General features: G+C 43.5%; 1 protein-coding gene across 1 annotated transcript; it reads left to right on the top strand.

Annotated features, from left to right (window-relative positions):
* The first annotated feature begins 3,715 nt into the window (after positions 1–3,715).
* On the top strand, positions 3,716–10,678 carry tmem161a (transmembrane protein 161A). Its single transcript, XM_064331768.1, has 12 exons — positions 3,716–3,874; positions 4,544–4,647; positions 4,755–4,838; positions 5,393–5,490; positions 5,611–5,767; positions 6,583–6,734; positions 6,923–6,983; positions 7,238–7,381; positions 7,632–7,745; positions 8,356–8,530; positions 9,162–9,258; positions 9,475–10,678. Exons 1-12 carry the CDS (start codon positions 3,872–3,874, stop codon positions 9,768–9,770), a joined length of 1,485 nt encoding a protein of 494 aa, XP_064187838.1. The 5' UTR covers positions 3,716–3,871; the 3' UTR covers positions 9,771–10,678.
* Positions 10,679–14,045: the final 3,367 nt, after the last annotated feature.

Genomic DNA, 14,045 nt, shown 5'->3' with positions numbered 1-14,045 from the left:
CACATAAAAGGTTTTTTAAATATTATCAAATGTATTTTTATTTTTTTTTTACATTTGTTACAAAGACTATGTACTATTAGCATGTACATACACTACAATCATCATGGTGATTTCAAAGTGAATTAAGTAAAACTGGAGGGAAAATGATATGTGAAATTGCGATACGCAGTGGTAAACCAGCATAAGAAAAAATACTGCTGTGCCACTCTTAGATTAAAAGGGGATTGCCATGCCTTCTCGGTGCCCTGTGTTAATATACGGCTAAAATGTGACATAGCTACCTGAGAGCCGCATTAAATGGGCCAAGTGTCCGTCTGCCTCCATTGCAAAGACAAGACAGTCCTCTCCCACTTCACTGCAAAGTGCAGACAGTTCAGACTCCAAGGTGCACCTGCAAAGGAATGACCATGGGAAAACAATAAATCTAAATTTCCCCCCCGTCTCGCATTTGCAATATACGGGGTTCGTCGTCAGCACTTGCCCTTTGCTTCTGAACAGTACAGAGGTACTTGAACTAGATCCCAAATGAATTTCAGCGCTCTTACCGATTTAAACTTTCATTTACACAACTGCTTTGTGTTCTGTTTAAATACCCTTGAGAAGAGGCTATTCAGTGCTGAGGCCGGACAAAAATTGAATAATAAAAACATGTCAGGAGTTCAGTTTTTTTTTCTTTTTAAAGTTGTTTACTGACAAAAAAAAAGGGAAATGAGAAAAGCCTTGAAGTGTATTAGCATCTCAGAAAAAAAAACCACATAATCACAAAATAATCTCTGCGGGTCCAACCTGGGTCTGACAGATCTGAAGGGCTCGTTTATTTGAGAAAATAGCAGGAGGAAAAAGCACGGCCCTCACGCGCATCATTAGAGGAAGACGGCCTGCTGCCCCTCCAGGTGATCTGTCACTCGGATGCGTGACGAGCATCTGCCCCGCGGAGGACAGGGGCGCTGATCCTGCGCGCTGAGGCACACCAGACTGCGGACCTGATCCTGCGCGCTGAGGCACACCAGACTGCGGATGCCAGGGTAAACACACAAAGACCGCTCTGGCTGCCAAAAAGAGGCTCTCCAGCGCCGGCCCGGTAACGCTCAGGCAAAAGAAATCTCATTACAGCTCTGGACTGAGAGCCTGGCCTCTCCGCCCGTCAGGGTCTGCCCGGTGCCTGCCAGTACGGCCGACCGACCGGTACAACTGCATGAAAGGGGCGTGGCAGATGCGGATGTCATGCCATGCAGTACATAATTAGATCTTATTCGATGATTCTTGACTAATGTGAAATGGTATAATCCAAATGTTTTGGTTTTTTATTTTGTTTTTTTTACAAAATTAATGATTAAATAGTGCATGTCTGGAAAAAAATGTACCAGAAAGTACTCATGGAGACTCTTCTGTCAGGACTTTGTGTGGCCATCAACATTGCCAAAATAAAAGCTTTATAGATCATCTGACTGCAGGTCTACGTTATATATGATCCTTTATCTTTCAAAATAAATACTGATAAAAGTAATACCATCTTAACACTGCTGCCAAACACATAGTTTGTTACATGCATATGTAATGCTATGATCTCAATCATTAGCATAATGTTCACTCCAGGCTGACTACCATAAGACCAGTGAACTCCAAGCCATGTTCAAAGCATGCCGAAGGGAGATTATCATTAAAAAGACGTCAAATCCCCCACGTAGGGTATTCTGAGCGACTGGTGCAGAACCAGGTCTAAGGTGACACAAGCCAAAAGGAGATAGAATGAGCATCAGTAAGAAGATGATCACTTTCTCTCCCACTCCTTCTGTAATGAGCCGGACAGACAAATCAAAATAGAATAGGACAGGCAGAATAAGACAGACAGAGGGAATATGAGTCAGAAGTTAAGCCAAATTATCATTTTCATTGTCATTTTCTAATATTTATAAACACAGTTGCTAAATTAAAACGTTTGAACAAAATGGAGGAAAGAAGGAGTGTTTCTGCCAATGAGAATGTGTCTAAGACACAGGAAATCAATTTCAGAAGCGACTATCAGGGAGGCATGCAACTTTCCAATAACTATTAACTATCTTGCAACTGTATTTGGTTGCTTTCTCTGATCAAGGAGAATATCAGTTTAAAAAGGATTGTCTATTAGCACTAAATGTTCAATATTAACAAAATAGCCCCACAGAAGAAACAAATAACACTGGGTGTAACAAATTGGTTAATAATAAAAAATATCATAATAATAACAACAATAATAATTTTCTGTAATAAAAGTAATTAAATTGTATTATTTCTATTTGTAATGATTAGTAAATGATAAATAAGATTACCTCAAACAGGCCATATCGATAACGCGATTTTTTATTATTTTCAAAGAATTAAACCAAGGACTTAATTTAACTAAAACTTAGTCTATTGTAGCAAGAGTTCCGTTATAAATGTAGTCTATAAAGGGGTCGTTCAAGAGACATGGACATTCGACTAACAAGGTAGAGGCACTGCACGTGCGGCGCAGAATTCATTGACAAGTAATTCGCTTACTTACAACCACTACATTCTGCTATTAATTACTACACTCGTTGCTTCGGAATAAGTAATGCTGTTTTGGTAGTTATTGTCAAACTCTAATCTACCGTTGTTTTCATTCGATATTGAAAACAACTTGTAGAAGTATTTGAGAAGAACTTTACCTTTCACTTAATCAACAACCTCAGTTCCAAAATAAGATGCTCTACTTCTCAGCGGAACATAACCTTACTATTCGCAGGCTGAAAACGATTGGTTTGTACAACTGTTCATCCAGCTCGTCACTGAGAGTTCATGATGTTGTCCAATCACAAGTATCAATGGGAAGTGACTTGACCAATCAGAATGATCGTTAATTCTAGAGCTTTCCTATGCTACTGTCCAGGCCTTGGGTACGGTTAAAGGAATCGCTTAAAAAGTCATGTTTTAATTCGTCACGTCTTGTGTTGCTGAAGCGGGACATAGAACCGTATATCGTATAATAGGCTTCTAAGTTTAGAATACTGTAGGTCAGTTTATATCAAATAGTGAGCATTATAACTTTAATATGGTGTATATAATGAATACAAATTTACTCTGCGGGGAATTTCCTAAAATAATGTAGGGGGCGTTTCATCAAGCCATTTATACTTTGAAGAGGGAATTATATTTAAGTATATAATACAACATTTATATTCAAAGATCCATAGACAAGACAAAGGTTGTACTTAAATGATTTATAGCTTGGCCTATTTAATTAATTCAGTCATCTCTACGGATTTCTACACTTACGAATGAAACAGGCATTTCTTTACCATGTCTGGGTTTCTTTTGCAATTGTATATGGCCTAACTAATGCAACACATCAGCTAAACAATCCACAATGAATGATGGTGTAAAAAAAGTTACAAACAGTAAGAATATGATTTGAAATAATGATATAATTGTCTAAATCTGCAGTTTGATTAACTGAAACTGCCCAGGAGGTGTAAACTGATACGAACAAGGTGTAAACAGGTGGGTGAAACTTTTTAGCATAACTAGGATTACGGAAAACGCTGTAAAATACATTTCATCTAAAAAATAATCAAAATGACGAGCCGTGATTGAGAATTGGGGTATTTCAATGTTTTCAGCATGGTTTTCAGTATATTTATTACTTAGTCCCGCCTCATCAACATCTGGACCAATGAGGCAACCGGAAATATTATGTGTGAACCAATTACAGCGTTACTCATTGCGCGGTTCTTAGACTCTTTAACTTGGCCTACGTCGTATCTTTCATGTCCATTGAAAAGTAGGCTCAGCAGTGGAGGACTGAAACCGTGCGCGTGAAAAAGTGAAGGTTGAGAAGCAAGCAGCTCTAGCTGTGTGTTTAAAAAGAACCATGGTGGGTAACACAATTGTTTTATTTCTCTTCCGTTGGCTACACGTTTATGTAATATGATGTAGCTGTCATGTCCGTTAAATTATAAAATGCTAGCTTACGTAGCCATCTAGATAGCATGTAGCCAAGTATCTGCAATGGCTAGTTACACTGATAAGTTTGCAAATGAATAAACTGCAGCTATCGTGCTGCAAGTTAGCAATCAGGCTAGTAATCAGTTCCTGTGCATTCATGCCTAATTTCCATATAATTTTTATACCACAAAGTACTATTTCAGTATTTACCCGTAATGTTAGTTAATAAGAATGTCAGATTGTAGACCCTTTCTTTGGCAGATGACCAGCTCTGCCCTTCGCAAAGCTTACCACCAATAGCTTGTTCGCAAGATTATTGCTTAAGGCGTCGCAGCGGCCTTTTGAAGGCAAATGATACATAGTTGCATTCAGTGAACATCCCCCTCATTAGTAGATTGTAAAGGCGCAGACACTCATGGGCCGACCGTTTATAACGGAGGGCATATATTGAATGGAAAGTAGAAGCCAGTTAGCTCGTCGTTTGTTGCGAACAATGAACAGTAACTGAAATGATTACAAGTTTGTTCCCAATAATTCCCATTGTTTTGATCAGTTCTCATTCGTTGTGGGAGCGTAACGGAAGTCTGCTCTCTCTCAGGCCTTGATGGGTGTGCAGCTCGTGGTCAGTCTGCTGGCTGTAAGCATCATGCAGAGAATGGCCCCACACTGCTCGTTTGCCCGCTGGCTCCTCTGCAATGGCAGGTAGGGAAAGTCTGATGACTTTTTTATTTTTAGAAGGACTGTCCTACAGAAAGTTTAAAATGATAATGGCCAAATGTTTGTCCTGTGGTTTTGTCTTCCTTGTTCAGCTTGTTCCGGTTTAAGCACCCTTCAGAGGGAGAGCTATATGCACTGGCTGGAAAGCAGATTCCGAAGACCAGCAAGAGGGACAGGTACGGACACAAGGGAAGTGTTTAACTGTGTATGCTTGTGAGACAGTGCCAGGGCTTTTTGCTCAGGTCTGGGGACACAAGGTATAAGGGAGGTAGGAATGCTTTGGGTTTTCAAAAGACCTTTGGCAGTGGAAGTAATTATACTTTTCTTGTAACTCTAGCAGGTGATGTCACCTTGAAGAGGTGCATGAATGTTCAATGCTAAATCAGTTTTGCCTCTCTAAACTCGAAACAAAAGTTGCTTTGTGGGTCTGCCAAATGATTGCGATTAAAATCCATCGATTAAATCAGTCTGTGTTATCGAATTCACATTCATCCCTGTGACTGCTACAAACTAGCATTCACCAATGTAACAGGTACATGTGTTCCCCAAGATTCAAACCTCAGTCCCCAACATCCACACAGCACACCTAAGAGAAATGGTGAGCTTGTTGAGCCAAAGACCAGAGTCCCAAAGCAAGGGAACACATTGCTCTCTTCTTCGGGCTCTTGGGGTAATGAGTGGATTCCCACAACAGAAATCCCCATTTCTTTTACCCTCTTCCTTTTCGCAGGCGACAGAATGGATCTGGTGACAGCAAGCCGCTCACAGTGCCCAGGGACATCAACCTTCATCTAGAAGCTGCTCCTGTCAACGTCATGGATGCCCTTGGTAAATTTGCGTGCTGTTACATGAAGAAGCTTCCTTCACGTTTGCACAGGCCCTTCGTGTAACACCTGTTACAAATGTTTTCTTTTCTTTTTTAAAATGAGTCTCTCTTTCTGCCTGCAGTCCTGCGTTTCTTCCTGGAGTATCAGTGGCTGATTGACTTTGCCTTGTACGCCTTTGGTATCTACCTGTTCACTGAGGGATACTACTGGGTTGTGGATGCCAGCAAGGAAGTCAACATTGGAGCTATCTGGTGTGTGCTGACTATTCTATTTTGCCTGTATCCTTTATCAGAAGAGTTATGTGACCCATGTAATATGTCCTGTTATGAAGTGTGGAATATATGCGATCCTCAGAAGTGTCAATGAAAAAATGACCCTTTCATGACCCTCACATTTGAATAGGCTTTCTCTGACAGTATATGACTATTTTTGGGCGGGATAGCCAAGGTTTATAGGTGCAAATTCAACCAGCGGGATCACATCCGTAGTAAGAGGTAGAACCTCCTTGAGCTGCTAATTAGTCGAATCAGGCGTGCCAAACTGGGGTTGAAATGAAAGCGTACAGGATGGTAGACCTTCAGGAGCAGGGCTGGGAAGCAGTCCATTAGCGATGCTCACCCATCTCTGTGTGAGGTGATCAGAGCTTTCCTCAGGAGAGCTTCCTGTCCTTGTCTTTAGTGGCCCTGTCTGTAGTGTGGGTGTCTGTTAGGGTCCTCTCTGTAGTGTGGGTGTCTGTAGGGACCCTGTCTTTAGTGGCCCTGTCTGTTGGGGCCCTGTCTGTAGACATGTCGTTGGGCCCTGTCTTTAGGCTGTCATGCGCCTGTCTGTAGTGTGGGTGTCTGTTAGGGTCCTCTCTGTAGTGTGGGTGTCTGTAGGGACCCTGTCTTTAGTGGCCCTGTCAGTAGTGGCCCTGTCTGTTGGGGCCCTGTCTGTAGTGACCATGTCTGTTGGGGCCCTGTCTGTTGGGGCCCTGTCTTTAGTGGCCCTGTCAGTAGTGGCCTTGTCTGTTGGGGCCCTGTCTGTTGGGACCCTGTCTTTAGTGGCCCTGTCAGTAGTGGCCCTGTCTGTTGGGGCCCTTGACGCTCATCTCCAGGAGGACCCTGCACACGCTGATGAGCCACTACTTCCGCTCGGACGAGGGGGGCGAGCGCGCAGTGTGCCTGGCCTTCGGCTTCCTGTCTCTGCTGGTGGCCATGCTGGTGCTGGTGGTCAGAGAGGACTACCTGGAGTTCGGCCTGGAGCCTGGTGAGAATCTCTCTGATGCTGCCATGCATCCCTGGTGCTCATTTTAACAGACAGAATCTATAAACTACAAGTTTCAGGATGTGTAATGATATGTCCATCACCCCCCCATGCTATAGGTCTCCCCTGCTTTTGCCAATTTGTGGTTTGATACAGCAATGTAACTTTTTTCCTTTTCTTTTTTTTCTGAGGTCTTGCTAGCTTGTTTTACAACTTGGAGGTTTTCGCCAGGCAGCAGGGATATGAGTGGACGTGAGTATCTTTCTGAAGAACGGAAATTATTCTATTTAAACTGCATTACCGGCATTCAAAGCAGCTTAAATAACTTTGTGAAATTAAGACTTAAGAAATATCTGCCTATTACACTGCTACTGTAAGTATGCTTTTCACACCGGTACATAATGATGAACGTGTCGCAGTAATGACGGCTGAACTTTGCTTTTTTCGGTCGTGCTGGGAATGGGCCCTGTAACATTTGTTTGAATGTTGTTTTGGCATTCCTTCAGGGTCCCTGTCACCAAGCTGACCGTGAAGTTCGGCTTGGCAGCCTTCTGTGCATTCATTGGTGCCTTGCTTGCCTTTCCTGGGCTCCGATTGGCTCAGACTCACTTGGATGCAGTTCAGATGAATACTGGCCGGCCTCTAATACAGTAAGACATTATTAGCATATGTCAGAACACTGTCCAAGAAATCTCAGTAATATATATGTTTTCCCTCCTCTCATATGCTTGGCCTATTTAAAACTGAAATGTAAACAATGATGCATTCCCTGCATTTTTAATGTAGTCTAAAAAATATCACACCAAACATATTTCACATATAATTGATCTTGATTGCTGTTACTTAGCATGTGTACATATTGTCCCATCCTTGACCAACCCCCTCTGCCTTCTCCCTGAGGATCCTCCTGCACATGAGCTTCCTGTCTCCGTTGGTGGTGCTGTTGCTGTGGGTGAAGCCCATTGCCCGTGACTTCCTGGCGAATGCTCCGATGGGGAAGACCACCGTCACGTTGTGAGCACGCTCGGCCGTCGTCTCCGGCTTGGCCGTCTGTATCGCACTCCATTTTGTGGCGCTCTCTTACCGCCGCCATTACTACGTGCCACAGCACAGCATCATGGCTTTAGTGCACATTCTTATTCAGGGCAACTTACACAGCTTACGTTCTTTAGCATTCAGTCCATCTATGCGGCTGGGTGTGCCTTACTTAAGGGAGCAGTGGCGGTGCCCCACCTGGGAATCAAACGTACAGCCATAGAGCTGCAAGCACAGTTCTCTGTTTGTTATGCTACACTGCCACCCTTTGCTCTTGAGAAGTTCTGCCTCTGGCCTTCATTACCGCTATTAACCTTTTAAGGTGTGAGATCACAAATATGTAATTGGAATGTTCTTAACTGAACATTCTAAAGCTGATGTCATAATCACTACTGGTAAATGAAAGCAATTGAGTTTAAGAAGATTGACTTAGAATAGTGAAAAAAAACATTCCAAAAAACCTATTGTCCAAAAGGTTAAAGTTTCTGATTATTAAAGGCAGTTTTGTGCATACAAGCATGTTTGTGCATATTTGCGTGTGTGTGGGTGGAAGAGTCTTTGATTCTTGTGCCTGTGTTCACGTGCGCAGGGTCTCCAGTTCCACGTTCAGCTCCCTGCGCCTGTGGACGGTGGTGGCGCTGTGTGGCCTGCGCCTGGCGCTCACCCGCTACCACCTGCAGGCCTACCTCAACCTGGCGCCCAAGTGGGTGGAGCAGATGAAGAGGGAGGCTGGACGCATCGCAGCTGTGGACATCCAGAAAAAGGTGAGCGATGGGGGGTCCCCATACAGCCCAGGAGCCCAGGAGCTGTGGAGTGGCCGCAATGTCATGTGGCAGACAGGAAACCTAACCATTTCCTGAAAAACCCTTTTCCTTTTAACCCTTTATTACATCTGCGTTAGAATGTTCAGTTAAGAGCAGTCTAATCACGTGTGATTTCACACCTTAAAGGGTTAAAGGACTCTACAGACTGAGCTGCCTTTTGGTGACTGCTTCGCCCCATCTGCAATGCAATGGCAAAGTGATTGTCTACGGCTGCCTCAGTTGAGTTTAAGTGTAGAATCTCAGCTATCTTTTGGCTAGTTGACTTTGACCAGTGAGCCAATCAGATCATGAGAGTACAACTTGAGGACAATTTGACCTTCCATTTTGAGTAAACATTGTAGTAGAAGAGGCATAGGCCAGAAGTGAAGGAAAGCTAAAAATGAGGCACTCTAATAATCATCCAAAGCAAATATGCAGGGCTTTGCTGGGACTGTGATTAGCAAGTCTGAGGAGGTCACATGATGTGTACAGTGCTTAACACTGAGTGCTGAGTGGAGAGGCTGTGGGTAGAAGTAGATCTGGAAACCTTGTGGGATCAGAGAGTTTAATGTTTTCTCCACTGTGGCTCCAGGTGACCCGAGTGTTCTGCTACCTCACCGTGGTAACGCTGCAGTACCTGACTCCCATTCTGCTCATCCTCTTCTCAACACTGGCTTTGAAGTCTTTGGGTAAGGCCTCTCCCAACAAGGGCAACCTGGTCTTAATCAAGGAGCTATGGTGGCCATAGTAACATTCAGCCTATCGTATTGATCAAGTCTTTTATATGCACCAAACTCCTCTAATGGCCACCAAGGCCTGCAGTGCCTGTTCTTTCTGGCGTGATCTGCCGCTGGTGTAAATTTTGGTCGCTGACGGTGCCCGTGTTGCTGTGGTCTGTGTCGCAGGGGACTTCTCCTGGGGACTGGCCCCGGAGGCCCCCGGCGTGACCCCCGCAGCAGTGCTCCCCACCGCGGCCCCCCTGCTGCCGGTCCTGGAGGACGAGGACGAGGGCGAGGACTTCGAGGAGGACGTCCAGGCCACGGTGGCGCGTCTCACGGAGGCCTTCGCCGCCCTGCGTGCCGTCCTGACCCCCATCTTCTTCAGGGGCGTCTTCGCCTTCCTCACCTGGTGGATGGCGGCCTGCCAGGTCATCAGCAGCCTGTTTGGGATCTACTTCCACCAGTACCTGATGCAGAACTGAGCAGCAGGCCCTCGCCAGCTCTCCTGCTCTTATGCATGGAGCTCAGGACCCCCCCCCCCCCAGGGGGAACCACAGCGCGGTTCTCCCTGACGCTGCAGCTGCATCCGGGGACATTTCGCCTTGCACGCGCTGACTGGGAAAGCAAAGGCACGCTCCGCGCCTACTCTGGGCCAAACGGTCTGATGCTGGTGCGGACAGACGGCTGAACCGATGTCACGGAAGTGTTGCAGCATGCGTATTAGGTTAGGCTTTTAACGGTTCCTTTCAATTTTCCAAATCCGAGGTAGTTGTTACATTTTTAACGCAGGCTTTATTTAAATTTTATCATGATACATAGCCGTCCGGTTAGCTACAATCATGGTTTTTTTTTTGTTTTGTTTTGTTTTGTTTTTTTGGATCATGGAAGTATAATTATTGGGTTGATGGGGATGTCTTAATTCAGCAATGTAACAAAGTGCCTGACAACTCAGGGATTTTCGGAGATTGAAAGGGTTTTTTTGTTTTTTTTGGAATGTGTGTGTGTGTGGCAGCTTCACGGATGATTTAAAAAAATATATATACACACATAAAAATTATTGTAGCATGAAGTAAGTGAAATGTTCAGGTTTCATTGTCTCTGATTATCTAGTCCTTTTCACTTGGCACATTTCAATGATTGTGAACATGGCATATTGGGATATATCCCTTGCCATCAATTTCACCAATTGTTTAATCAAAGAATAGATTCAGTTATTCATTGTAAATCATGGCTGTAAGATGTTACATATTTGCCAATCGTTTTGTTGTAATATTTTCATGAAATAAGAAATGTTTATTTAAACTGAGCGCATGGTGTGAATGAACCTCAGAGCTTAATGTTTTAATAAGATTACGTGGTTTGATGAGAATAAAAGTATTTAATATTTGCAGTTTTCAGTCATTTTTGAGTGCAAGTAATTTTTTGTGCAAATTAATTAAGCATTATTCTCCCTGAAGTGTACATGTGCAATTTTTTTGCGTTCTCATAGTGTCTTTTCAGTTCCCACGAAAAGCCTTATAAATATTTTGTTTGAGACTATAGCAGACAAAACTGCCGGGCATGAGAGAGGAAGTTCAGCAGAACGTCGAACCGCTCCTAAGAGCAGACATGCATGTCAATGACTTGTCTAGCCACCCAGAAATGAGCCAATGGTGGGTTGTAGTCTGGGGTCTCTCCTTGGCTAGCTGACAGCGCTAATGTGACTGCCGCTGGCCTTTACCTTCAGTCTATTATTGTTTAATTGGCTCTAAACAGCTTGCGCGATTTCATATCTTCCAGAACTGGAAGACCGTCGTCGTGGTGTTTTGTACTCTATTTACAGTATTTTTCCGATACGGAGACGTTCGTTTTGTCTTCACACGTGATGCAGGGATAAATGAGCGAAAAGGGGGGAAAATCCATAAAGAGGGTAATTTAATACTATCGCAGTTTTATTAGTGTGGAGTTAGAATAACTAGTAAATAAACCTGGGTTGCTAAAAATGTGATTCTGTTCCCGCGTTGGCATGAGAAAGGACGTCTGCCACCGCAGGCCGGCGTCGCGTCCGTGCCGGTGCTCGAGCGAGCCCCACAGGGCATTTGTCTGAAACCTGACATGATTTACGCCTGATATTATTTGATTTCCACGGCAAATGAAAACAGACAAAGGCTGTGAATGGAGGGCGGTGTGGTCACTTTACCGTGTGTTTTATGAGCGGGGGGGGGCGAGCTGGGATAGGATTCCTTGGAAGCTATTAACGTCAAACGTCGAAAAAAAGCCAGAGGGCCGACTTTCTTTAGTGTCCAACAGATGACCGAAATTCTTCAACAAAAAAGGATTTTGTAAGGTATTTGTTTGTTTTGTAATACATTAATTTTTATTCTCCCTTCACTTGCTACATTTCAATTTAATTTCATATCAAATGTAATTGATGAAACTTTTTGGTAAATTCTTTTTTATTATTTTTTAAAATAATTTTTTAACCCTAGTGGGTGGCACAGTAGCGCTGTGGGTAGCACTGCTGCCTCACAGCAAGAAGGTTCTGGGTTTAAATCTGGCCTGGGCCTTTCTGTGTGGAGTTTGCATGTTCGGTTTCCTCCCACAGTCCAAAGACATGCAGGTAGGCTAACTGGAGACTCTAAATTGGTCATAGGTATGAGTGTATGAGTGAATGGTGTGTGTGCCCTGCGATAGATTGGTTGCCTGTCCAGGGTATACTCCTGCCTCTCGCTCAATGCATGCTGGGATAAGCTTTGGCACCCAGCACCTCCTGCGACCATGCCCAGGATAAGCGGGTATAGATAATGGATGATAGATGAATTAACCCTAGTTACTGTAACAGGCCAGAGCGGGCTAGAATGGTCAAGGGAACCAAAAGTTTCCTCTTGGGACCAGAAGGGCACAGGCCACAGGAAGGTCATTTGACCTCTGCGGTCAGTGTCAGGAAGCGTGTCAGCGGCACAGAATTGTGGTGAACTGTGGAGCACCACTTTGTCAAAATTGACAACTCGCTACATACCAGTCATCTAGTGCTTTCAAAGTCATTGGGTGCTTCCGTTCAAGTTCATTGGCATTTACATGAGGTCTGTGGGGCTGTGATAAATTCTGAAATCACCGTTTTTGCACACAAGTGTAAACCTTATTCTCATTCCTTAGTATCCTTTCTTAAATACATCATTTTTTCTTCATTACTGATCAGTCTAACAATGATCTATATTCTGTATAAAATAAAATAGTTTCACCATCATGCAGTCAAACCTTGTTTGGGGCTTCAGTTCTTTTAATTAAAAAATATACAGCTCCATATCTTGATATTTGTTGTTTTCAGGTGAATTTCCATCGGCTAATTTAAATGTCATACAAAGCCGAGCACTGCAATGCACCACAATTTCCATGTAGTGTCAGTAATGAATACCGTCAGTAAACATGTCCAAGACTCGCCCGCGTCACCCTGCTCCCAGTGTTCTCACCCTCTCCGTAATGTTAATTTCCTTCATTAAATATCTCTCACGTCAGGCTCCAATCTAGATCATGTGAGCGGTTTCTCAGAAGAACTGGCTAGTCGTTTCCAGACTACCTAAAGCTGGTGGTATACATAAATAAACAACCGCACAATGCGTTCTGCGGGGATTTTCCAGACTGCAGGCAAAAAGCGCCATCAGACAACATTATCTGGCGAGATGTGAGAACAATGACATGGCGTACATAAAAGAGGGTCACTTTCTTGGGTTAGAGAGCAATTCGGATTTTTTTTTTCTTACCGTGGGAGCCGCATGCATTTCAATGCTATAAGTTATTAAGATGCTACAGCGTTTTAACAACGAGGGGGAAACAGCTGTTCTGAATACCGTGACTTTTTTTTGGGGGGGGGGGGGGGGTTTAGCCTAGTCCCTCCCAGTCATACACGTTTCACTGCCCCGCCTTCTTCACCTCATACATCGTACATATTTATTGTAGTCTTCCTCCAGGCAGACCAGTTAGGCTTTTTTTTCTTCTTCTTTCTAAAATCAAGAGGCTCCTGACAGGTCTGGGAGAATGTTCTGGCTTAATGAACTGGAAGGTGACAGAAGTGACATATCTATATAATTACATTAATTATGTGCATCTGTTTGGAGACCCAGTCTGGGGCCTCAAGCAGCCATGGCTGTTGCTATAGGGACGAGGAAGCATAGAATTCAGACATGCCCTGCAGACTGGCTCTCGCTCTCAGGGGAGCCGCCCAGACGTAACCCCAGTGACTTTCTTTTTATTTGCGGAGAGATGAGGGTGTGCACAAAGAGTGGACATTTTGAGGCAATTTTAGAACACATTTTAGGACAATATTCCAGGAAGCAGTAGAGCCACTATGAATGTACACATGCATTAAATAAATGTTGTGTACTTGTAGTTAAGCATCTTGTATTCACTTTTTTTTTTTACAATATACAAATGCAATTGTCATTTATGCAGTGTTTCTAATATATACCCTCATCCATACGCTATGTATGTGACAACTATCAATTGTATTCTAATGACAGAAATGTGAAATGAATGGAAATATTCAAAAAATAAACGCATGGAAATATGACAAACATAAAAGACGCCAGTGCACAGAAAGCAATTAAATAAAGAGACGGGTGGACTAACACTATTCCCTTTCCTAAAACAGTTGATTGAAGACAGAAGTCACTGGAAATAACCATAAATTTTGAGGCACACAGTTCACAGATTAGTACAGGGAATTGGTCAGTTATTTAAGTCAAAAATTGACTGATGCCTTGTGAATGGTTTGTCAAATA

The sequence above is a fragment of the Anguilla rostrata genome, chromosome 4 (genome assembly GCF_018555375.3).
Source record: "Anguilla rostrata isolate EN2019 chromosome 4, ASM1855537v3, whole genome shotgun sequence".
Classification (NCBI taxonomy): domain Eukaryota; kingdom Metazoa; phylum Chordata; class Actinopteri; order Anguilliformes; family Anguillidae; genus Anguilla; species Anguilla rostrata.
This window is presented reverse-complemented; position numbering and strand designations above follow the sequence as displayed.

Coding starts and splice junctions, on each gene's coding strand:
- tmem161a (XM_064331768.1), top strand. Junction 7,382..7,631: donor ACTGGCCGGCCTCTAATACA/GTAAGACATTAT, acceptor CTTCTCCCTGAG/GATCCTCCTGCACATGAGCT. Junction 8,531..9,161: donor CTGTGGACATCCAGAAAAAG/GTGAGCGATGGG, acceptor CTGTGGCTCCAG/GTGACCCGAGTGTTCTGCTA.